General features: G+C 35.2%; 1 protein-coding gene across 3 annotated transcripts in view; it reads right to left on the bottom strand.

The window, feature by feature from the left end:
* Positions 1-3095: 3095 nt before the first annotated feature.
* PCDH17 (protocadherin 17) overlaps positions 3096-26276 on the bottom strand; it is a 100307-nt gene continuing 77126 nt past the window's right edge. For 2 of the 3 annotated variants that reach the window (XM_086710996.1, XM_086711003.1), the window contains 2 exons: positions 23762-23845; positions 3096-7816 (listed from right to left, as the gene is read on the bottom strand). In XM_086710996.1, coding sequence (XP_086567122.1) covers positions 7134-7816; positions 23762-23845 — 767 coding nt within the window. In that variant the 3' untranslated portion in view covers positions 3096-7133. The remainder of the gene's footprint in view (positions 7817-23761; positions 23846-26276) is intronic. The other variant, XM_086711011.1, reaches the window with a different exon arrangement.

The following is a 26276-nucleotide window of genomic DNA, read 5'->3' on the forward strand; positions in this document are numbered from 1 at the left end:
GATACCTTTATATATGCATATTAATCCATATTCGTGGGTGTTGTATTAAAAATGTCACGTCAAGATTACTAGTTTATGGAATTATTTATAAGAAACCAATAAGTAGTCTTATTGGCTTAGCATATACAAAACTTCATGATACAAAGGAATGCAGTAAAGCCTCTATGATTGTTTCTAGGTGAGACTACCAAGTTCGAGAAAAATTAATATTGCATATTTCTCCAGAATATTTTGGAGAACATACCACCAATGTTATGAAACCTTTTTACAGACAGTAACAAAAACTTGAGAGCAATATTAAGAGAGGCATGATTTCTATGATATCTTTTTGTTTTTTTGGAGACTATAATCCCTATTCCCTACTTTCAAATTATTTAATACTATTATGAACTATTAACATAGACACTATCTAAATTATATGACTGCCAATTTAAAGGAGAAGGCATATTGCCGGCATAATTTAATTTTTTCAGACCATAACCTTAAGATACTAAACAGGAAAGATGTTAGATAGGGCAGGATTGCAGCATGCACAAAATCTGGAACAGCAGAACTGTACTTTTGGTTTCAGTGTGGGTTTAAGCCTCTGAGCGAATTGCCATTGGATAAGTCCTTTTACCATTCTGAGTTACAGAATCCTTAATTCCTTAATGTCCTATAGATTTGCGAAAGTGCTCTGTGAATTGGAAACAGAATTTATCAGTATTAATTTAGGCTTGTGTAATTATTCTTTTATTTGCCTTGCCCGATCCTGTAAACCCTTAGGAAAGCAAGTGTGATTTTCACATAAGTAGTGCTGAATACCAATATTTTAAACAAAATATAATGATAGTCTGTATAAGGTAAACAATGAGAGTTCCAAACTTGGTTTTGTTTGTTTTCAGCAATCTTTGAAAATATTATGAAATAATTTGACTGAGTAACATAACTTCAGGAAGTGGATTTTAAAATATAAGTCATAATCACAATTTAGTTGATAAAAATGCTATAGGTAATATACTATGTATAAGAAAAAAAGGGAGTGAATGTTTGAGGGAGGAAAGTTTGAGGGAAACGTTTCTCTCAAAGTGAAATCTTTTACTTGTAAGACAAAAACGGGAATACATATCTTGACCGAATGAGTGAGAAGTCAACTTCTATGATACAAAATTTGTAAAACATCACTGAAATCTTCCCTTTTTTAATTAGTCCTTGTAAGATACTCATTACCACTTAAAGTAGTTTTAATAAATGAAGTTTTTTTCAAATTTTATTTATTTATTTTGAGAGAGAGAGAGAGAGAGAGAGCAGAAGGGGCAGAGAGAGAGTGAGAGAGAATCCCAAGCAGCCTCTGCACTCAGCACAGAGCCCAATGTGGGGCTTGAACCCACAAACTGCGAGATCATGACCAGAGCCAAAACCAAGAGTAGGATGCTTAACTGTCTGAGCCACCCAGGCGCCCCTAAAGTTACTTTTTGGTAACTCTCTGAAGTATTTGATTATTCTCTCTGAAACAGTAAAAGAAGCTGCACCCTCTTTTGAGAATACTGAGAATATAATCCCTAATGTCCAATGGGATATTCAGTACTATTCGTGTCTAAAATTAACAGAAAAAGGATTGGTGAACCATGTGCAAGCATCTCCCAAAGCATGTAATAAAGAGTTTGAGGATGGTCCATTAACTCGCTGATCAATTTCTGTGTGCTATATTGATGCTATAGTGACCTTTAAGAATTCATTCTCTTTATATCCTACAAAGCATTGTTCTCAACAATTGTCAAATAATTGTATTTTGTGGGCACATTTACTTTAAAAAGCATAACAGTTTAAAGACTTGATACTTTAGCGGCGTGGAAGAAGCCTATAATATGTGCCCCACTCCTGACTCTCTTCTAATTGCGGCATATAGCCAGACAGGATTCTTCATCTGAATGACTCTGGTCCCTCAACCCTGGTTAGACTGGTGAGTCAATTGACAGGTTGCTCTCCGCTCACACTTGAAAGCAATGAACGGCATGGTAGGCGTAGGGACTCTGTTATTCGTTAAAAGATTGTCATTATGAAAAGGTAATGTCAAGGCAACATAAGGTCAAATTCCTATGGTAGTCTATGCCACCTAGGCACAAAGTACAAGTACCCTGAAGGCAACATATTGTAATTGGCTTCGTTCTTTGTAACTTAGGGTCCTTGTATAACACTTCAGTGGTGCTCAATGAAAGAAACAGAGAATTCAACAAATAAATGAGCAAAAGAAAGAATAGGTAAGCCATTCAGTCTATCCCAATAAGCCTAAAACCATAAAGATCTTCTGAGATGTGGACAAGCTGTGCACCCTTCTTGATATGTATTATGCTGTCAGAAGAAAATTAAAAGAAAAATCCAATTGGGCAGATTATTGTGTTTTTCTTTTTAATTTAGGAGACGTCATTCACGGAGAATGAGACGGTAGAAATAAGGGATATGTGGAGAAACGAGGGAGAAATGCAAACAACTACATCCAAGTTATAAAGAGCAAGGTGCATTAGCACTTACCCATCTGTTTTAACTCACAAGACTGTGACCCAGGGGCCACTCCTTCGTTTACTGTCTGCTTCTGGGGCATAGTAGCCCAGGGCAGACACACTGTAGGAACTCAGTGGATGTTTGTTGAATGAGTAGAAAGAGAGGCTTCTTATTTTACAATGCCATGGTAAGTATATATTGACTTTAAAATGCTATTTATAAATATGTGTTTTCACCCATCATGTGAGATTATGAGATGGTTTTTAAAAGGGACTTTTTCCGAAATCCTTTTGGTTCTTGCCCCAAATTAATTTCAAACCAACTGTAAAAATTGGAAGCCACAAGCATCTAGGCTATGACTCTGTGGTAACCATCTGACTAGCCAAAGTAGCAAAGTTATCTGAAAGACGGTTAACCCATTCCTGTCGAGAACCCAGTGAGATTACTGTCAAAGAGATTTTTCAAAAATCTTATTTTACCGGCAAACAAATAACTGTCAAAACAGTTGTGATACCACAGTTGCTTTCCAAAATAATCACGATCAGTGTCCCTGTGGTACACAGTGTATAGCACATCACCTCCGTGTTAATGAATTCAAGGGAAGGCAACACCGCTATTAGTAATAGCTTTTTATTCGGAGTCCTCATTTTCCAGATAGGTCACATTAAACACAGCCATTAAACAATAGCATTGAGATAAATCCATACAATGTATGCTGCTTTTGTTGTTGTTGTCCTTGTTCACCAATCGCTTGGTGCAGCTAAGAACCTTATGGAGTAATGGGGCTGATGAATGGGAATAGCCAACCTGCAAAACACTGGGGCCAGGAAAGTCAGACTTTAATCAGGTCTCATTCAATTATGTTTCAAATCAACACATCTTGATAGCCAAAACTCTCATTTGAATTAATGCTGTGATAAATGCTGTCTGTTGTCAAAAGAATATAATTAGACAATAATGAGTGGGCATATATTATGCCAGACCTCAGTCTACTTGTTGACCTCAGCAACTTCTACTCCATTAGGCAACAAACAGCTTTTAACCTAGTTCTAATAAAGCATACTGCCCTACTACTACATGACTTTTTTTCTGGTGTCATTTTTTAAATTGAGCACTGCCTAAATCCTTTAAAGGGAAGTCATGTTTTACAAAATCTCAGGAAAAGGAAACAGAGTCAATTTCCCAACTAGGAATTCAATTAATTCATGGAGTAGTGAGCCAATCTTTGTCTATTGACTGCAATAAGGATACGTATGTAAGGTTAAGAAGTAATATGAAAGCATTCTTTAAAATTGCATGATATGTCTCTTTAATGTTTACTTTGGTATAGGTATAACTAACACTGATTCTCACTACTTTGAACTTTGATGAAAAGATCTTTTATCATTAACATTTAATGAAAAGGTTGTTTCGTTACTGATTTTTTTTTTAGTTCATCGGTAAACAATTTTTACAACTTTTTGACTTTCTTACAAAAATTTCTATAAATTCTTAGTCTGTGCTTCACTTCAGTTATTTAAGGACCTAAAAGACAAAGTATTATCAAATTATTCTTTTTGAATGTGTGGGGTTTTTTTGAGGGGTTGGTATTTGGAGGATGTGAATTAAGACAATTTTTCCACATTCTGAATTATGCTGAAACCCCTTGAAACATCACTGTTGGATCATGCATCACCCCTTAAAGCAAGTTGCTCTGTAGTGGGTGATTTTGGCATCTCATTGACTTCCTTGGAAGCCGAGCACCAGAGGTCTGTGATAAAGGCAGCCGCCAGCCAAATGAATAAAGGTGAGATTCCCTCAACTCAACTATAAGAGCTTAGAGTCCTGACTGCTGAAATTACCACCAACTTGTAAATAAATAATCACTACTAAATACAGATAATGTGTTAAACAGCTAACACTAGTAAATCACTGGTGACAGAGAGCCTAAAGGTAAATCCCTCACACATTGGCACAACCAATTCTTAAAATCTTATAGTGTTTTAATGTCTTCAGACATATAATAAATTGAACAACTGGTTACTCAGCGTTAAGAATGTTTTAAAAATAAACCCTACTCTCTTTGTTGATCTCATTTACATACTGCCTTAGATTGAACTACGCGGCTATCTGCCTAGTAAGAGAGAAGCGACACTTGGTAAGACTAAATGGAAATTCGTTTTCCATCAAATTTCAGCTATCAAGCTAAATCAACCTGTAGTCTCCTGGCAAAAAATAACATCATATAACAGAGACAACACATTTCAGATACATAAATTGTCCAAAATATAGAGAGTCGATTAGGTTTCACATGTACAAGATCCCTTCTTTGCTAATTTAAACATTTATGAATAATAAAAACCAAGAGTAGAGCTTTGGAAAGGCTGTTACTAGGAACCAAATCCAGTTCTCGAGAGAATAAGGCTGATGGGAGTTGTCCGCTCTTCCCTTTCACAGCGGCTTTGCAAACGAGGTACAGTCTAAAATCTTGACGGCATTTGACGGAAATATTTTCAGTTGAATTTTTTGAGGTTTAAAATTACAAAACTTAATTCAGTTCATTGTTTGTTTTTGCTTTTGTTTTTGTTTTTAATATAATGGTTTTATGACATTTATGCTGTTTCTACACTGGCTTGGTGGCCAGAAAAGAAGGCACAGAATTCTCCACCAGTTTGCAAATAATGCATTTTTCTGCTCCAGTGCACAAACAGCCTTTATTTAACTCAGCACCACATTTTGTAAGGTATGGGCTGGAAACTGTTTGTCATGAAGCTGTAAAATGCCAAAAATTTTCGACGCTGAAGGAAAATGTCAATCAAGGCATTTTCCCATCTGCTGCTACTTCTGCAAGTGCTAATTTTGTTTTTCCCAATTCCTGAAATTTGAGGTTTCCTAGCCTCATATGGAAGTAAGTTTGAAACTTGCTAAATGTCACAAGAAAAGGTGTAACCAAAGGAAGGAATAGAAGGTGTATTGTTCTCGAAGGACGCCAATAAAAGGAGGCAGAAAAGTACTGAGAAAAAGGAAAAAAAAACATTTTGCTAAGACCCAGACCTCTTGAAAAACACTACACAATGCAAGTAACCTTTGCTGGTACCACACATGCATTAAAGCATTTTTCATGGTTTTGAAATATAATGGGAACACGCATCTTGAACCACGTAAGATACTTTTGAGAACCAATCAACGTTATGATATCTACATAGGCAGAAGCTGTATGTTATTGGAAAAACGTGAACAAGTTTCAGGTATTGGTACACATGTAATTCTTGTGACTTAGCGTGACTTTAATAAAAGCTTCTACAAGGACTTGCACGTAACCATGACTGACGGATGTATCTTTTGACCTTTCAGTTAGCTCCATCAGCTCACTCAAACACATTTTGAACAGATTATGTACTGTAGTACTTGGTAGACTATACATTAAACAAGAGACTTTGCTCTGAGGCACTGCTTCCCACATTCCATCGGGAAAAGGAAGCAGGAAAAAACAAAACTCATAGAGTTCGACAGCTACCGAGGCAACACTTGCCATTTACAATATAAGCCCAAATATTTTTGCAACACAACTATATATTAATTTAATAAAATACACAATATAGCTCTTATACACTCAACAATTTGGCTCATATGCACTGAATCTGCAATAAATCAATAAAAATATGTCATTTGATGTAAACACATTGAATCTTCTTACATTTGCACATTTAAATGGTCATGTGATTTGTGATGTCTAAGACATTTTCACTTTCCTGAGCTATTTTAGTGTCCAGAAACGAATGAAATATATTGATCGTGTTCATTTCCTCCGAATATTATCATTCAATAGTAACTATTCTTCAGGTCAAATTTAAAACATATCCATCATTATTTATATGTTTGTTGGACACTAAAATGCTGAAGAGGCATTTTAAGCTTTTAAAAAAATTTCTTCTCCTTTAATGACGTGAATTAGTCTATGTGTGTGCAGGACAAAATGGACTATATCTTTTTACATTTAACTTTTATACGACATGAAGTGTCTTACAAATGACCAAGTTTTTTTTTTTTTTTAATTTTTTTTTGACTGATGATATGGAATGTCCTTTGTGTTTATATGTGTGGCAGGTAACTTTGTACAGAAATGTTTACCACAAATATGTGTTAATGTTTGGGGTAGCTTGGACTACTGCAAGGTCTTTTCGGGACTTTAAGTAGAAGCCTGTGATGACGGCTAGAAATCCACCACAGATCACAAATTATGACCCTGCTTTGTATGGGGTTTATAGGTAAACAGTTAAGTCAGCATAAATCACGGAGGACAGTCTCAGAGTGATCAGAAATACTTCAACTCTCACGCTGCATACCTTCCTAACAGATTGTCAAAAGGTAACTCGCCTCCTCATCCTCCTTTGTCTTCTTTCCTTTTTCTTCTCTCATTTTCTTTTCTCTTTCGGCATCATTAATTCTGTCCTAATATAAGTTTGGTCAAAACAAAACCATTGTTATCTCTGAAAAAGAAACAGCAGTGAAAAGAACATACTTGTGGGCACTTCAGATGTTCACTAAAAGCCTTAAAGCAGCATTGGTCTTTCTTCGTCCCTGTGAAATGGGTTGTCACCAGGAAGGATCATTTTTAAATTAACAGAAGACACAAGAAAATGCCAATGCTTTTTTTTTTTTTTTTTTTTCCCTCACTTTCTCACAGCCACAGGGTCATTTCCCCGGCAGTCCTGCAAAAGCTTATCAATCTCTCTCACGACTTCCTCTGCATCCACCGATTCTCTGCCCAGATCCCTGTTGGGGTGGTCAAGCTGTTCAAGAACAGCACCCATCTCGCTGGAATCCCGGCTGGCTCTAGAATGCACATCTGCAAAGACCCTTGCCATCTGATCGGGAGCCATGAATGGAGGGTCTCTCGGTTGCTTACTGGGTGACAGATACTGACTGTCAGTGGGCAAGTACTGGCTGCTTGCTTCGGCCAGGCCTCCTGGTTTCGCTTCGCAACCATCCAGAGAGCCTTTTGTTGAGGTGCAAGGCTCGATGCATGCCTTCGTTGGGCTGCTTGATGCTGAGGGGACCTCTTGGAGGAGAGGGCTCAGGGCACGTTTGGCTTTTAAATAAGGTTTAACATTGGCAATGAGAATAGTGTGCTCTCGCTTGTCTTTTCCAAATGTACAAAAAGTCTTTTTCCCGGTGGGATTCACAGTTTCGTAAGTCTCAGTCTCAACATTAGCTTCAACTGTGGGTACAAAGAGATTTGTGCGGTAATCTGCATTTTCAGCCTGATTGGCTGCAGGGAACTGTGGCATCCAACACCTGTCAGAATGACCAAGCACTCGGCATTCATCTGTGCAATTAACGCACTCTTCTGGTTCTGCAAAACAAAAGAGAAAACAGCAAATCCAATCATTAGGGTTGCTTTTAAATTTCTACTGAGGCTGCAATCAGCTCTCAGTGGGCTTGTTTGACCTCTGGTCTCTTAATTAAAAAGGAAAAGAAAACAATAATTAAAACATTTCAGGATGGTTGCATAAACTTGCTGGTTGAGACAATGGTTTTATTTAAGTCTATTCTCTAGATATTAATGAATTCCCATAGCCTGGGAAGAAGTAAAAAGTGGCCATTGGAGAATCATTCTCAGTGGAATAGAACATCACTGTAAACTAACCTCCTGGAGATATCAGTTAGTCTTTGTTCTGTATAACCCATCCTGGAAACAGTGAACTTCAAAAAGGATTACCAGGATTAATTTTTCAAATCAAATAATGGGGCAAAAACTAGATCACATACTTCCATAACAAGCCCTAAGCTGCTTTTTTTTTTCATGTTTTATCCCTATTTTGCTTGTAATTGTTATTTTGGTGACAGTCATGAAATAAAAGGTTTCCTTTAAAAGCCTACCTTTCCTACTGAGAGGAGCAAATGGAATTTTCTATCAGAATATGTTATGAATAAACTTGTCAAAAAGTGCACATTCCTATTTTATTAGATATGGGTATGGATCATGCAAACAGTTTTCTTCACTTCAGTGTTTTTTTTTTTTTTTGGTGTAAGTAGGTGAAAATGGGTTTAGTCAACAGAGTTCAGATGAATGACAACTCATGATTTCCTGTTTTCCACGATAATGTCTTCTGTGAAAATGTTTGCTTCTCTCTTTTGCCAATAGGCATACAGAGAATCTAAATAAAGCAGTCTTTAATGATCTCTCTTTCAAAGATGCTGAACAGAAAATATGAAAGAAAATTCCTTCATAATGACGATAGCTGCATAATTCCACTGCCCCAATATTTTGAAGTATAACTGAAATACCTCTTCCCAGTTGTCGCTTTCATCTACAAATGATTGTTTCCCCTTATATTTAATGGTTCTTTTTAAATCAAGGACCTTTTTTTTTTCCAGGAGAGGATATTTACACTTCACCTCTGTGTGATGGGACTAGAATTCCCCACACATTTAGCAACCCTTGGGGCAGCCATTTAATTGATGTGAGAGGATCTCTACAAATTCATAGTGTCCTGTGCAAGGGAAAAAAGGCCACATGGAAAATACTTAAAATAGAAAGCACCATATTTAATAGCCCTGATACATTATACAGTTACTGTTCAAAGTCATATGTAAAATCTGAGTTCATATTTAAAACATATAAATAATTCCTTATCCAAAAAAGAAAACATAAACTACAAGTTGATTTATCTCAAAAGGTTTTAAGATAAAAGAATTTCTTATGAGATTAATTTTTTTCTCGAAAGAAGTTAGAATAGTGTCTTGACAGAATAAAAATATTGTGGTTTTTCATAACACGTGTCTTTCATATTGGTGAAATGTTAAAAATGTATTCAGGTAGCCTGCCTGTATTTTAATTTTGTCATGTTTTCAAAAATATATTTCCATATGAATGGATGAAATATATTAATTTTATTATGTAATGCAGGCAAGAATAGTGAACTCAAGTACTCATACCTAGAGACTCAAATACTATCTGTTTCTTGGAAGATTGTTAGACGGACACAAACAGCAGCAGAAAAATCTAGCATTATACATTTTCTAGGAAGCCTTCCTGTATGGAATTAAAGTCAAACAGAAATTTGAAAACAAATGGATATTAGAAAATTTTCATATCAGGTATCTGTTTTCTTTATCTATTCTGCATGGGAATCATAAAAATCACCTTTACATCTGTGTCTGTTTGTGTTAGAAAGAAAATACGTATGATTTCATTCAACCAATTTTGTCCTCCACAAATATAGTAGAATACTGTCTATTTCATTAGATAATATTTTTGTAGCTTTTAGAGCCATGACTTCTAAAAAAGTCATTTACAACCAATGCACTCTCTTCGAAATATGCTAACATAGTTTTATATTCCAATATTGACTGGCCTTCAATATCAGCAATTTGGATGGCCTAGCACTGAATAAATTCAATATGAATTTAAAAAGGGAGTAAAAGAGATAGAATAATGCAGATGTATGAAAGTATAAATCGACCTTGAATTTGAAACCATCAACATGAAATGATTGTTTGCGCTTCACAGCTGAAAAATCTGCCCCTTTTTACTTCACTCCTTCATGTCCCAACCTAAGGAGCAAATTCTAAGTATTGATCATGATACATTATAAGCTGTTCACCTTCTGATTAGACTGTAATTTTGATCACAGTGGTTCCCAGACAGTGAAGAAAATCTAGTGGACACTTTTGTACAAGCAACAGAAACCATGAGCAAAAAGTGAACTATAATTGCCAAGGGTCAAATAAGAAAGAATTTATGAGAAAGTGAAATTATTTCTGAAGGAACATAAATAAATAGATGAATAGGTAGGTACAAAGAAAGAGACACAGGTAGTATATAACGAATGACCACATAGACATAGAAAGTAGACAAAATGAAAAACAAAGAAGAAAAAAGGAGAGAAGAAGGAAAGAAAGCTAAGTGGAGGGAGAGAGATGGGAGGGAAGAGGAGCTGTACGGAAGGATTCCTGTCATGTATACCTTCTCCTATGTATTTTTAAGATCCCCTCAGTACACTAAGTATTCTTATTATAAAATAATAGTGTGGGGCACTTTCTCAAGATCTAGAGCTACAAAGGTAAATAATGAAACTTCTGCCTATACCGTAGGGAAAATGGAACCCAGAATAGATATGTTAAATTATATACAACAGAACTGAAAAAGAAGCAAATTATATAGACAGCCACTATTTGCATAGATTAGATATTTGTATCAGAAACCAAACTCAGAGACCCTGGGTAGAAGTAAAAGTAATTGATCCTAGTCCAAGATTCACTTTTTTTCTTTTGGACTAATGTGAGATTACAAAGAAATTATTTACCCTCATTTAATGATTTCCTCAATATAACATGATTACCCTTTCACAAATGCACCCTTGGCCAAGAAAGATATCATAATCCAAATGGTGTGCAGATGAGAAACTGACAGATAAGCATGCTTATATTACAAAGAGAAAACTATTCTGAAGTCCAACAGCTGGAACTCTGGGCAATTCTGCCTGCAGGGAAGGTTTACAGTGTCACATTTTTTTTTTTTTTTTTTTTTAATTTTTTTTTTTTCAACGTTTATTTATTTTTGGGACAGAGAGAGACAGAGCATGAACGGGGGAGGGGCAGAGAGAGAGGGAGACACAGAATCGGAAACAGGCTCCAGGCTCTGAGCCATCAGCCCAGAGCCTGACGCGGGGCTCGAACTCACGCACCGCGAGATCGTGACCTGGCTGAAGTCGGACGCTTAACCGACTGTGCCACCCAGGCGCCCCAATGTCACATTTTTAAAATGTATGATTCCTTGAAGGATCATGTGACAACCTGATAAATTTAAGCACTTGTTTAGTATTAAGAATTATTTTCTATGCTCTTATAGACACATCTGAGTATTACACAAGCTCTCAAAAAGAGGAATCTAAACATAGTCATCTTAATTATTTTAATTTTCCATCTTAATTTATATATTTTTGCAAAAGATATAAAGTCACACAAATGATTATAGTACTTGCAATGCAGCTGCACAACAAGCCACACACACACACACACACACACACACACACACGTAGAGATCTTTATCTGTGTGTGTGTGTGTGTGTGTGTGTGTTAAATTTGACCTTTCTCCAGGATATAGTCCAAACAAAATTTTAAAACTGAAATGTATAGCCAATGTATTCCTGAAAATTTACTAGCAGTTATTGCCATAAGAGAAATACAGATGAAAAAATGAAATGCACAGAAATGTTCCATATTCATAATTTAGGAGATAACATACATACATATAAAACGCACATATATATGTACACATTTTTATATAAAGCATTACATGTATAATGTACATAGGTAGGTATAAATCAATCTCCAATAACATTTTAATCTTTCCCTTGGCCCTACAACTATTGGTGCAAAATCCATGATTGGATCAACAACTTGACTACCTCTGATTTTAGAACTTTATATAATTCAAATTGATTTAGACATAAAGATGTCTGAAATCTGCATATTCATATTGGCTGACATGTCTGAAAGCTTTCTTTTTAACCTAGACTAAGCAGTTTAATAACTTAATCTTAGCGATAGTAGGCAAGCAACCGTTTGGTGCGAAAATACACCTTCAAAGGAGCTGTCATTGTGGAAGTTACATCCTGCAAGGAAAAAAAAAAAATATTTAGGTAAAACATCAAACTACCTGCCCTTAAATTATTGGGTTTTAGCTGTCTTCCATAAAACTTTCCATAACTTCATGTTTACAATGTGATTTAAACATTGTGATGTCACTTTATCAATAGGGGTGCAGAGCCATCTCAAGGATAGGTAAAAGGTACCAAACATTACTATGTATAAGATTATAATTTGAAGCCAAATCACTATTTAAACCAGTAGGAACTAATAAAGATTAAGGGCGCATTCGCTAAACATGATTATTTTGGGAAGAGTCAGGGGAAACAACCCTTGCGTATCATGCATGACTCGGTGGTGTTCATTACTAAGGGAACGTGTCAAGAAGCCAGCCCCCATAAAATTTCCTACTCTGGAGTACATCTACCCCTTTATTCTAGTCTCGCTCACTCTCAGGCCGGAATTTATCACAAACCAGAATCAAGCTTACCTTCCCTGTCTTCAAAGCACTATAGCACACTACCCAAAGAGAGATGCCTGGCAACTGATTTGTAACTACTTAGGGAAATATTAGAAAACATAAAAGGATTTCCTCCCCTCAGTTTCCATGTGACTGCTGCCTCCAGAGCCCAGATACTTGTATGAAAACATGCATATAGTTTCTAGCATAAGAATTTCAGATATGCTTCAGAATTAATTTTTTTTTTAGATTTAATTTTTTATAATGAAGAAATAAATGTGTCACAGAAATCCGAAAACCAAACTCCACAAGTCAGGGAGTCAATGAGGAAGTTCTAAAATGCTGTGGCCATGGGGGAAGGGCATGTGAGAGACAGTTTTCTTTGCTTTTTGACTGTCAATAAAATGGCTTTATTTCTGCTTTGTAAACAGCTTTAAATAGGAATAGCTTTCTTCCCTTAGAGTGGTGGTTTCTAGCAGCATCTTAAAATTAGAGTTGTTTCCAAGTAGACAACTCTATAAATGGAAGTCCATTTTTTATTTGTTCTCGTTTTTCTTTTTTATTTCTAATTTACCTTCTTTCGCCAACGTAAGCTTTCATAACACCTAATTAGCTGTCTGGAAAAGCAGAGAGCAGGGACCCATCTCTATTTTTGGCTGGCACTGGTGTTTGGGAGATTAACTCTACGGAATCTAAACTAGGAAGCCATCACAGATTATCTACCAGGAAACAATGACAAACCAAGACCTTTGACTGGCAGTTTCTGTGTATCAGTTTCCTACTGAAAGGTTTTGCTGGTATGAGAACAGCTTGTTTTCGCTGTCTTTTTCTGTTCTTCAGCACACACACTCAATTTCGCACATGCACACACACTTCCTTACGAGTGCAACAAATTCCGATTTAATCCAAATATATTCTAACGTATCAGATAAAAAGTATCAATGCTAAAATAGAAACCTCATCAGAATACAGTCCAACAAATCTGTGATTAAATTTTCCTTCCAGTGAGTTGACATAATTCACAAGATCCTGTGAACTGACACTTTGCTAACATAAACAATTCTTTCTTTTTTTGGCGGTTGATGATTATTCACTTACTTTCCTTTACCATCCTATAAACCCCTTACACTTGTTATCATGATGGGGTGAATCATTCTGTATAAATGGCACCTTATCTATATTCATTCAAATTATTTCCATTTATGATTTCTATGTCTCATTTACTAGCCGATTAATTAAAAATAAACCTTCTGATTTCAGTCTATCTGACTACGAGAGGGGTAAAATTTCACTCTCGATATTATTTCTAGAGACAGTGTTGGAAACTTGTCTCAAAACTTTTTTTTTTTTCTGTGTCAGATAAGAAAGAAAAAGAATATATTACAATTTTATCACACGCTTTTTTTTTTTTTTCTGCCAGTGTTCACATGACTGCCAGGCTTAATTTTAGCACAATTTTTTAATAAGGTTGGTACATCCCTTGTGCAGGGAAGACAAGGAAGGAGTTAGGGAAAATGTGGCACAGAGAACCAACCACTAAGATCACTAAGTGATCTTTCATCTACCGCATTGTATTTGCTGTGTTTCTTGTGCACGGGGATCTAATGTTTTACTGATCAAGGAACTAACACACAAATACACCTGTGGGATGTGCTGTTGCTTCTTTTTTTGTTTTGTTTTGTTTTTATTTTTTTAACATCTATGTATTATTTTGAGACAGAGAGAGGCAGCTTCTTTTGTTTTGTTAATGTCAACAGGACCATGAATCGTGTTACGTACGCTGATATGCTCATTTTGTGAGGATGTCTGTTTACACGTTGGCAGTGACACCACGAATAAACTGCAGGTTACAAGTCCAGAAACTTGCATTTTGTCCTAACAACTGGCCATCAGGAAGCAGAATTTGGACACACAGTTCACGTAATAAAAACACTGAGAGAGAAACGCATATATTTTTAGGTTGATCCACTGCCAATCAGGCTTCCAGGTTTTACTTCAGTTGTGAAATGCCATTCTAGCTGCTTTTGATAGGTGGAAAGCACATTTTGAAGTGGAAGTTATTATAATACTATCAAATAGTCAAACCATGGCAGCTTTGAAGCAGCAATCCTCCAGCGTGCACGTGCATTGCACAATGCTTCCGAATGTATTGCCACGGCTGCATTCAGACACCAGAAACCACTGGCCTATATCATAGTCAACCGAATCCAATTGCAGCTGGGTATGTGGGGCACTGGGAACATTTGCACATACTATTCAGTGCACCTGCATGCCTTCAGGGATGGTTTTAAGTATTTGTGACCCTTTGGACAGAACAACATGTCTACCAGAGTGAATTTTCTGGCATATATATTGACCACATATAGGTAATGCTCTAAGATGTAGAAAACTTAAATTAAACGGAAACTTAAAGAATGAAAGCCAAAGGATATAAGGAAATTTGATATGGAAGTATCAAGAATATCTTATAAGTGAGAATCTAAACCATGCATTGGGAATCTATAGCACAAATATAATTGTGTCCCATAGTGCACTGCCCTGAGATTAACGGTCATATTTTAGCTGTCCCTCCCCTTCCCCAATCTGTAGGTGCAGCCATCATCACCTGGGGCAGCAGCAGATGCTTAAAGTGAAGGCACAGATAAGTGGGGCCATCTCTTTCTTTCTTTGCTCCTTTTCTTAATGTTTATTTATTTTTGAGAGAGAAAGAGAGAGAGAGAGAGAGCACAAATGAGGGAGGGACAGAGAGAGAGGGAGACAGAGGATCCCAAGCAGCCTCTGCACTGACAGCAAAGAGCCCAACATGGGGCATGAACTCACGAACTGTGAGGTCATGACCTGAGCCGAAGTCCCAAAAGTTTGCACGCTTAACCCACTGAGCCACTCAGACACCCCAGGCCATCTCTTTCTTAACTGGTATGTTGATAAGAACTGGCTCTGAAACTTGATACTATACTAATGAAACAAAGTTTGCATTTTTTTTTTTTTTTTTTTTTTGTGAGTGAGGGACTCTGACAGAGCTACTCAAAGAAAAACAATACAACTCAAATGCACCACAAGAGTAATAACAGCTCAAATTCAGTGACAGCATTAGATATGTACAGTTCGGTGGTTAGTTTGAAGAAGCTATACTCAAGAATTCACAAGGTAAGAACGAATCAAACACAAACTTTGTGCTTAGGCATTGGAGGTTTTCAAGCAAAGTCATCTTGAATAGAATGTTGTAGAACAGTAATGTATCAAGTAAAAGTTTGTCATAAACAAACCTATGTGTATCCACTTCTAAAATTCTCCAGTCTGTAAGAATTTATCTCTTCACTAAGGCATCTCCACTCTGACTGGAAACTAGAAACTAGGTTTAAAATCAGCTAGGGCAAATAACTCCTGATCAATTACATTTTGAACTATGTTACATGAGTGTCAAGCAACAGAAATACAGAGAAAAGTGTTGACTACAATATTGTGAAAGGCTTTGTACTAGTCATAGTGCATGATCTAAAATTCAAAGGATGATGAGTTTCAACAAAAAGTGGAGAGCAGGAAGAGGATGATCCAGGTGAAAGGGTTAGAAAGTGAAACAGTAACCACACAGGACTGTGCATTTCACAAGATAGTAAAGACCACTTTAGAAGTCAAAGGACATATGTGGCAATACCAAAAAAATAAAGTATTAATGTACAGAACATTGAGTAGGATTTAAAAGAGAATAGAAAGGCTCTGAATAATAATAATAATAAATAATGAAGCAGACAATGAGCCCTCAAATTATAGGTATTTGAAATGTCCTATGTCTCAGAAGATTTTTAAAATATGTGCTTGATCAAAAGGTATTAGACAGCACTTATTAACATACAAAACTGAGATGAGCCACAGGGCAAGCAGCATTCAAATCAGCATTATTTCTGGAAACAGATATATAGAGTTTTGGTCCCCACCAGGATATCTCCAGCAGAGCACAATAGGACATGACATGATTCACTGGCATAGTCATTCAGACCCCATTGTGACCCCATTCTGCTAACATCCTACTCCTTATAAACTAGAGAAAGTCTTAATGAATGTTGACTCAACTGGTATTTTATATTAATAGGATAAATCCTGTATTTTATAATTCTGCATTAGGAAAATATTTCTTCTTCTTAAATCTAGATTATCTGTCTTCACTCTTTCTCTAATTTACTATTATTATTACCCAACCATAAGATTGCATATGAGCACATCTGAAAGATTAAAGGCTTCTTTGAGAACGCCAGAAGAGGAAAGGTTTGGAAGAAAGAAGATCTGTCTGGTGTCTAGGAGAGAGGTAATAAATAATTTTACAAGGTAAGGAGAATGGCCACAAATAAGGTAGATGAGGAATCTCAGAAACTTTTCAAAGTTGGTTCCGGATATGAAGAATAAATTTCTACAGGAAATTCCTGAAAATGTCCAAAATAAGCATTCCGTTTAGGATGAAGATAATGCCACATTTTTCCACTGAATTATATATACCAGCATTGCTTCGTAACTCATTATTTTTTAATCCATTTGCCTCAATGAGATCCTTACACACCTTGAGGATCAAGGTACCGATACTGTGTTCCATTCTTTCATTCTTTCATGCTCTATTCCTTGAGTACACAGAACACATTCAATATTTACACCTGAAAGCTGCCATTGATGTAAAAGAAGAGTAAATTAAAAAGGCATCTAATACTATTGGTAATCTACAATAGAAGAGACTATTCCTTATAATTTACTTATTTTAAAATCATTCAAACTAGAATTTAAATAAAAAAAATTGAAACAAACAAACAAACAAAAAACCTCCTCATTCTTTTATGAGGTTGTGAGGTTAGCTTTCAGAATGATCCCAGGACCTAAACAATGTTATGCAAAATGGCTCTCTTTCACTGTGAATTATACAGGATTTAAAGTTCCATGAGATCTGGGGCACCTGGCTGGCTCAGTCAGTGGAGAACGCAACTCTTGATCTCAGGGTCATGACTTCAAGCCTCACTTTGGCCCTAGAGCTTACTTAAAAAAAAAAATGAAGTAACATCATATCTGTCTGTTAGATACGATGCGTATATAAAAATCTAAAGTTCTCTATTTATTATTGATAACCTATAGAGTTCCATATTATTATTTATTTATTATAATTTAAAATAAGATAAATAAATCTGCCTGGGATATATATGTAAACACAGAGGTCAGAGCATTTCCCCTTAGGGTTTTTTTTAGATCAGTGACACCTTTATTGAAATTAAAGTCTAGATTTAAATAATCACCTCTTTATACTTTTAAATTAAAGAAAACAGCAAGTATCCTGAAAACCCACACCTCAGCATCTATAGGTTTTTTTTTTTCCTTCACTCCTGGGTTTCTCCTTTTGTCCTTTTTTGATTCTACTTCATTGTTGTGTCAAACGTGCCAGTTTCTCTGTTTTAGTTTAAGTTAGCTGCGTCTACATCTTGTACTTTATCTGATAGCTATCATCACATGTGAATTCATTAATAAGTCCCTGTAATTTTAGAGTCTTGAAAGGGTTAATGCAACTTCCAAAAAGAACCTGATTTATATTCCGGCGATAAACCTAGCTCTGGCATGAAATAGTTAGTGAAAGACGTTTGGTTTACAAGGACAAATTTAAAATTATAACAACTTAAACACTACTCCGAATTTCAGGCCCAAGACTATTTAAATATGCTACTATTCTTCATCTTTAAAGACGATGTTTTCTTATGCTTTTATTGCCTCTGTTAGCTAACCCCATCTCAGATAATGACACCATTTTTGATGACATGGATGAATACATCCAAAATTCAAGGCATCCTCCCAGCAAAGTGCTAATCCTGTAAGGAAGGTCAATGAAAGCATGCCTGTTAAGCTGAACTCCTTGCAAGAAGCAAGGAAGATAGTCTCATGAGCATTTTTCTCTCAGGCTTGCTATCTTATTTCTATTGGGATATATATCCGTGTACCAGTTCAAATCCCGTTGTTCTTCTCATTTCTAGCACTTGTTTTCAATTGCTAGAGACAAGTACACAGAGCTGGGTGTCATTTTTAACATTCTCAGAAAACAGAGTTAATTCAGATGCAACTAATCCTCTCTAGCTTATTATTTAGTGATCAACACCTGCCAACAGGATTTGGGAGTCCCAAAAGATAAATTTTTTAAGAAAGATTTTTGTGTTTTCATATTTCCAATAACATTCTAGTCTCTGAAAGCTTTTCATAAAATTCATAGGGCTCTACTCTAGAGATAGATCCAAAGTTTCGATTCACTTACCTTAAATTAGTTGGACACGGTTCCAAAAGAGCAGATCAGTTCAGGACTTTTTAAAAACATAATGTTTTTAAAGAAAGACGCAATACAAAATGTATTTATGGACATATATGAATGGGAAATATATGTGAAACTATACTTCTCTATAAATGATTCCTACAAATATTGCTTATATTACAACTTAAAAGTGAACCAAAGGTAAATGTTCTTGATGTGCATGCATACACACACACAAATGATAATAAATATGTATTTTTCACCAAAAATGCTTTCTGTGAAATGAAGTTTGTCTGAAAGTACTATTCAGATTGATAGTGTCCCAAAGGTAACTTTAGATTAATACACCGAGGGGCGCCTGGGTGGCTCAGTTGGATTAGAATCCGACTCTTGGTTTCAACTCAGGTCATGATCTTGTGGTTAGTGAACTCAAGTCCCTCATGCTCCGTGCTGACAGTGCAGAGCCTGCTTGGGATTCTCTCTCTCTCTCTCTCTCTCTCTCTCTGTCTGCCCCGCCCCTGCTCATGCTCTTTCTCAAAAATAAATAAAATTTAAAAATTAAAAAAAAAGAGTAATATAACAATAGTTTGAACCGAAACAATTTGGCCTTGATTTTATTAAAACAACTCCTACTACCAAGCTGCTCATGTTACCACAATTATTGCTACTATATTATAGATAGTTTTAAAATACATAAAGAGTAGGAAAGGAAAGAGAACTAACAATTTAAATAAAGCCTGTTCTTGGAATTACTTCTCTGAAACCATTCTGTTCTTATTACCTTTAGTGTGCTGTAAGTTTATTGGAAGCTGATGTTTTTTTATCCTGTATGATTGGGTCATCCCAAGAATGAAAATTTAAGCAAAATCAATACACTCAATACTATGTTCTAGAGTAAATATACAAAAGTGTTTCTTGTAATGGATTTTACTGGCAATGACAAGCCATTTTTCTGTAACAGCTTTAATATTTTGTAATCATTAAAGCACACTGAAGCAATGGAGAAATTGGGAAAAGAGGTCTGGAAATTCATATATTGTAAGATAGGAGATGTGTCCCTCTATATCACCCTGCTATGTAATCAAACCGAGAGTCAAAAGCTATTGGAGAAGGCTATCCTTGAATCACAGCAAAGATAAAAATGTATTTTTAAAGGATATGAAGGCTTCTCCATCCATAATGCAGTATTAACATCAAAAGGTGTCTACAGTGATGTTTTAAATACTTTCTTATCTTGGAGAGTACTTTCTATGATTTAATTGATAATCAGTCATACCTGGAGCAAAGAACAGATGATAAAAGTGAAGTGTAGTCCCCATGAGTAATATTAACGGGGAAATAAATATAAATATATGAAAATTTATTTTATTTTCAGACTTGCAATCTAAATCTAATCTAATTGGAAATTCATATTGATATCACAAGGAGAATTCATTGAATTCATTGAGACAGTCTTTTTTAAATTCAGGCATGCTATATTTGATTCCCCCCCCCCCAAGAATATGTATGCTCAATTTCAGATGAAGTGATCCTTTGTGTTGCCAAAGCTATTTTTGAGGAGCTGCCTAACAATTTCCATGGTCATTCCTGAAAAAGGTTATACAGTCGTCCTCCCTTTCCCACACAGATATGATCCGAGACCCCCAGTGGATGCCACGAATAGCACCAAGTCCTATATACACGATGTTATTTCCTATACATTCATACCTACAATAAAGTTTATTTTTAAAAAGGTTTATTTTATAAATTAGGTACACTAAGAGATTAACAATATATAATAGTAATATAATGCAATTATAACAATATACTGTAATAAAAATTGTATTGAATGTACCCTTCTTGCAATAATGTGAAGTGATAGAATACCTATATGATTAGATGAAGTGAGGTGAATGATGTAGGCACTATGACGTGACATAGGCTACTATTGACCATCTGATGAGATGTCAGAGGAGGGTCATCTGTTTCTGGACCATGAGGTTCACTTCAGGTAACTGAAACCATGGAAAATAAAACTGTGGATAAGGGGGACTGCTATAATCTGAACTACTCAGCCTCGTGTTCAAAACCCTCTGTAATCTGCCCCAAATAAATTAATTATTTAGGCAATTCTGTCATTAAAAAAACAAAAAACAAAAACAATAAACTTAGATTCTAACAAGTAGAATTTGTATACTTTCTGTTCCAGCAAATATTTCCGTAATCTTCAGGAAAATGGTAGCAATCATCTAACTGAACCCTAAAATTCCTTTAGAAGGCTGTAATTATTACCTAGGTCAATTGGAGGATGTGGAACATGCTAGTGGACATATACTTGGGATCACCATGTGTCTGCTCAAAAGAGAGAACAACTTGAATTTGAGAAAGTGTCACTTTAACCTTAAATTTTTAGGTGACTTGATGGTTATGTTCCTTGCTCTAAAATTATCTAATATTAAAACCCAAGGTGCAATGCAAAACGGAATGAAATATAACTATTTGATCTGACAAATTTCTAATAAAATATGTATTTGTGTTTCTTCATTGAATTGATAAAAAACATGCATGATCACAACAGAAAATTACCTAGTTAATTATTATTGTAAATAAGGTCACTGTGGTAAGTATTATTACAAAATAGAAAAATTATTAAGTTAGAAGTACTTGGCAAATGTAACTTCTTATCTATTGGGAATGATGCTTTTACGATTAAAAACATATATATCTGCACATAATTCTGCATAACATTCCAATATAAATGATTCATTGTAAGATTAACCATTTATTTTAAAAGGTCATAGTCTAACATATATAACTCATTGATCTACTTATTATCCATAAACATAAAGGTTGTATCTATACGAACCATATAGTTGAGAGATAACAGTGATTTCAACAAAAAGCTAAAGTTATTATGATTATTTTACAACACACACATGCATGAAATTATTATATTACATATAATCATTCTAGTATTTTAAAAATCAAAGAAATATATATGTACAACAATAAGAAAATATTATATTCAATGAGCTCCAGTAACAGAGTTTTAAATTGAAGACTTTTATTGTAGCATATATGTTGATGGAAAATATTCATAAGCTTCACTATCTTAATATTTTAAGTGAAGGCAATATACGTTTTAAAATGACAGCTTCCAATACATCAGGTAACTATCAACAAAGGAATACAACTAAAAAGGCATGCACTCATTTCCTTATATAAGCACCCTTTGTACACATGATGAAAAAATACATTCCCATACCAAATGGAAATGAATGGAAGGAGCCTTGCCTAAGGACAAAAATCCTCTGGAACTATTTAATGGGAATAAAATAAAGACCTAACCCGCCTTACAACAGCTTTTGGGTTTCCTGATGCTCAGTGATAGCTCCCAGAGGACCCAGTGTTTCAAGTTAATAGACAGTCATGGTGAAGCACAGGTGTGCACATGCACACACATGTACATTCACCAGAAGCATGCATGTGCACATGAGCAGAGTGTCAGTGTCAGATTAAGAGAGAGATTTTTAGGGACACATAAAATAATGTGCAGACATTTACATTCTAAAGGCCAAAATGCTTTTTTTTTGCTATAAATTTTACCCTTAAATTTAATTCTTCCATTGAAGTTGAAAATAAGAATTGATAAATAAAACTCTTTTTTCCCAATCGATTATAATTTAGTAAGTGTGAAATAATAACTATTTAAGGATGACAAGGATGATTTTATATAGATGTGTCAGTATATGTGTATGTACATGCACTCATGCTGTCAAACTTTCCACCTTACTCCCCCAAATTGGAAATAAGTAAAAATTTCCTCACTGCAAAACTGTTTGAGGCCTTTTCTTGTATTTTCTCTCCAATTTCCATTCATTTCCATCTAGAAATAATGCAACCTATTCTCTTTTCTTGGCTTGAGTAAAGCAACACAAATAAATATAACAGTAATAGATTACTGTAACATACATGTGTATTTTTCAACCACAGCGACAACTTGATATATTAATTTTCTCCACTGGCTTGTTTCCCTCGTGTAGAGATTAAACTACTGAGAAACCAATGAAATCTCTCAAAAGCATTCAAATGACTCAGACTTGGACTATATACAACCCAGAGTTAGAAGAATATCATGAAATGAGTTAAAATTTCACCTGAGATATGTACTTCTTTCTGTCTTTCACTTAATCCATCCAGTTATTTCAAATTTCAATGTGTTTTCCTAGATTATGTGAGTCACATGTAGAGCATACTTCCAAATTAAAATATATTGACAAAATTTTATCGAGTTCAGGGGGTTTTAATTTTGAGCTTCACTAGCTGTTGCAATTGACATGAACTTGGTTCTGCCCTGCCTTTAGGAATCTGTATTAGGGTGATGTGTACCGATTTTACAAAGTAATGTGTAAAGAAGCCTTTAATATATTTCCATAAAATAACACATCTAATTTGGAATGTAATTGCCTGTCCAAAGTGAAAGAAGAATTTGTGGACCCAATTTCTCAGGTGAAACAGTTTCTTCTTCAGAACTCAACAGTGATGTACTTTGCTCTATACCAACAACTAACATTCAAGGAAAATAACCAATCCCCTTCCCCTATATCAGCCCTCTATTCCACCAATTTCTTCCTGAGCATTTCCCTAGCACTAATTCTGAAGTGAAATTTGTACAAGTGGTGATTTTTTACATTAAGCAATTAAGAATTGGACCACTTACACTCATTTAAGAACTATAATGTGAAAAAAACAAACCCTGATATAAATGAATATGTAGATTCTCTTTTCAACCCTTAACCTTACACAGCTTTTCCTGAAATATTGAAAGTAGCGATGCAAATAAAATAGAATAAATTACTTATTTACTATTCTATTTTCCTTTAAAGGAATAAAGTCTACACATTCTGAATTTATGTGTGGATAGTCTTATGAGTGTCATCATGTAACAAGTAAAATTCGGATCACAGAGAAGAAAGCCAGCAGATGAAGAAATTGCTCACCTGGAGGAAGTAGGTCAACAGACTGAAGTCTAGTTGTGATGGTGTGTAGGGTGAGGATAGCAAAGGAAAGCAAAGTCGGGAATGCTTGAAAAATAAAATATTTTTAGTTAACAAATAGAAAAACCAAATGGGAAAAAAGGGCCAATTGAATCATGAATCCTTCTCTATTGATTGAAATTTTTATATTAAAATCCTTTAGATTGATCATTCCCTAACAGATACGGTCATTTGTATTTCCCCAGGTGCATAAAACTTAGTGTGACTGGAAGAAAATTACTTTGGGGGCGTATTTCCATTTAGAGGAGATAGAAACAATGCAAAGTAACAATAAGAATGCCTAGGTCAATGGGAAAAATACGCCTGCGATGATGGATTCATTTATCCTAAATAAAATAAAAAACCTTTCTGTAGTAGTGGGTAGAATATGTAAAAAATTAGGCCACCAAAATCAAAGTTGCAAACTGTCTATTCTTTAATATCCCTAGAGAACAAGGCTCTAATAAAAGTTTTCACTGCTAGTGAAATTTTGATGTGTATTGTCTGGAGCTTGAAACAACAAACTGTTTGAAACTTAGCTGTTTACTCAATCCCCTAGAAACCGTCAATTGTTAAAAGCGTATTGATTTTAGTAATAAGAAATATATATATTTCTGAAACAATTTCAACTCTTTTTTTTATCCAACACATAACCATAAATGTTATTGTTATAAAGAAATGCTGCATTTTGTTTTTATTTTTGTTTTTCTTTTTAAGCACCTCTAACTTGGGCATATATGGATGTGTATAATTGATCAGTTTCTTAGACAAAAAAAGAATGCTTTGTGTGCATCTAAATGCATAGTGAATATATGAAATCAATTGCTATCTAAAAGTCATGCCAAAAAAAAAAAAAAAAAGCCTGTTGGTGAGCAAAGTAGCTTTATTTTTCAAATAGTCTCATTTTCTTATTTCCAACCTTTATTCAACATCTGTTGTTTGCCCCTCCCCTGGAATGTAATTATGCAGGATTCCAATGTAAAACAGGTTGAGTAGTTAATAACAGGCAGCTCAAACATTTTTCCACACTGTTTCCCTGCAGATGTTTTCTCTCATTTTTTTTTCCTTTTCTCCCCTGGCTTTGTGTTTAATTTGTGTATGTTTCTCTTCTATTCTTCAAGTATATTCCCACAACAGATGGAAACACCTGAAAATAAGTCTGCCTCATGCACATGTTTAAATGATGCCTATTGTGATATTAGCACAGAAAAGAGAATAGAGAATATTGGTTTACAGAAAAAAATAATCTGTAAGTCACCTTGTTACTATGTTCAATTTAAAATTCTGAAGAGATGATCTAGTTTTTTCCAAAGACATTTGCCAAAGTTTATAGTCTACAACCTTCATTTGTTCTTATTTTGTTAACAAGTTCATTTGTCTTTTTTGCATTTGGCACAATTCTCTTAAATTTTCAGTCCTACCAGAAATTGCACTTTTTTCTACCCACTGACCATTTTACTATGTAAAAGGCACTCTACATTCCCTTGATAATAATTCAAACTCAGCAATCACTATCTAACATATTTTAGATATATTCAAAGTATATCATATATTTTTAAATAATATTACCAGAGTCATATAAGGTATAGAATCCTTTTGTTCAGAAAAATATATTTAATTGAAATTGGAGGAAAAAAAAAAAGACAGGTATAGGCTGTGCATTGGGTTGGGTATTGACCCCCATATGTCCACCGGGAACATCAGAATATGACCTTATTTGGAAAGAGGGTCCTTGTAAATCTAATTACTTTAGATGAAGTCATACTGGATTAGAGTGGGCCCTGATCCAATGTATGATGTTCTTGTAAGAAAACTGACACAGAGACAGTCGTGTAGAGAAAATGCCATGCGAAGGTGGAAGTAGAGAGTGGAGTGTTTTGTCTAGGATTGCTGGCAATGACCAGAAGTAAAGTAGCTAGAGGCAAGGAAAGATCCTCCTCAAGAGCCATTAGAGAGCCCATTCCTGCTTATACCTTGATTTTGGACTTCTGGCCTTCAGAACTGGGAGAGAATAAATTCCTGTCATTTTAGGCCACCTAGTATGGCTCTTGTTATGTCAGCCCTCTGATACTGATTTTGGTATCCAGAAGTGATATGCTGTTGGAACAAATATGTAAATATGTGGAAATGACTGTGGAACTGGGTAATGGGAATAAGCTGGAAGGGTTTTAATATGCATGGTTTTTAAAAGCCTGGATTGCCTTGAAGAGACTATTGGAAGAAATACAGACATTGAAAAACTTAATTTAATGATTCTCCTCCGAGCTCAGTAAGAAGTAAGGCTAACTATAGAGGAAGTTTCTATCATGTTTGAGGATATACGTGCGGCTTTATCCTCAATAGCAGAATGTAGACAGAAATATGAATGTTAAAGGTGCTTCTCATAAGGTTTCAGGTGGAAATGTTATTGGACACTGGAAGGCAATGTTTGTTATGAAGTGGCAGGAAACTTGGCCAAATTGTTGGGTGAAAAGTAGAA

Source organism: Puma concolor, chromosome A1 (assembly GCF_028749965.1).
Source record: "Puma concolor isolate L17-30 chromosome A1, mPumCon1.1.hap2, whole genome shotgun sequence".
Lineage (NCBI taxonomy): Eukaryota > Metazoa > Chordata > Mammalia > Carnivora > Felidae > Puma > Puma concolor.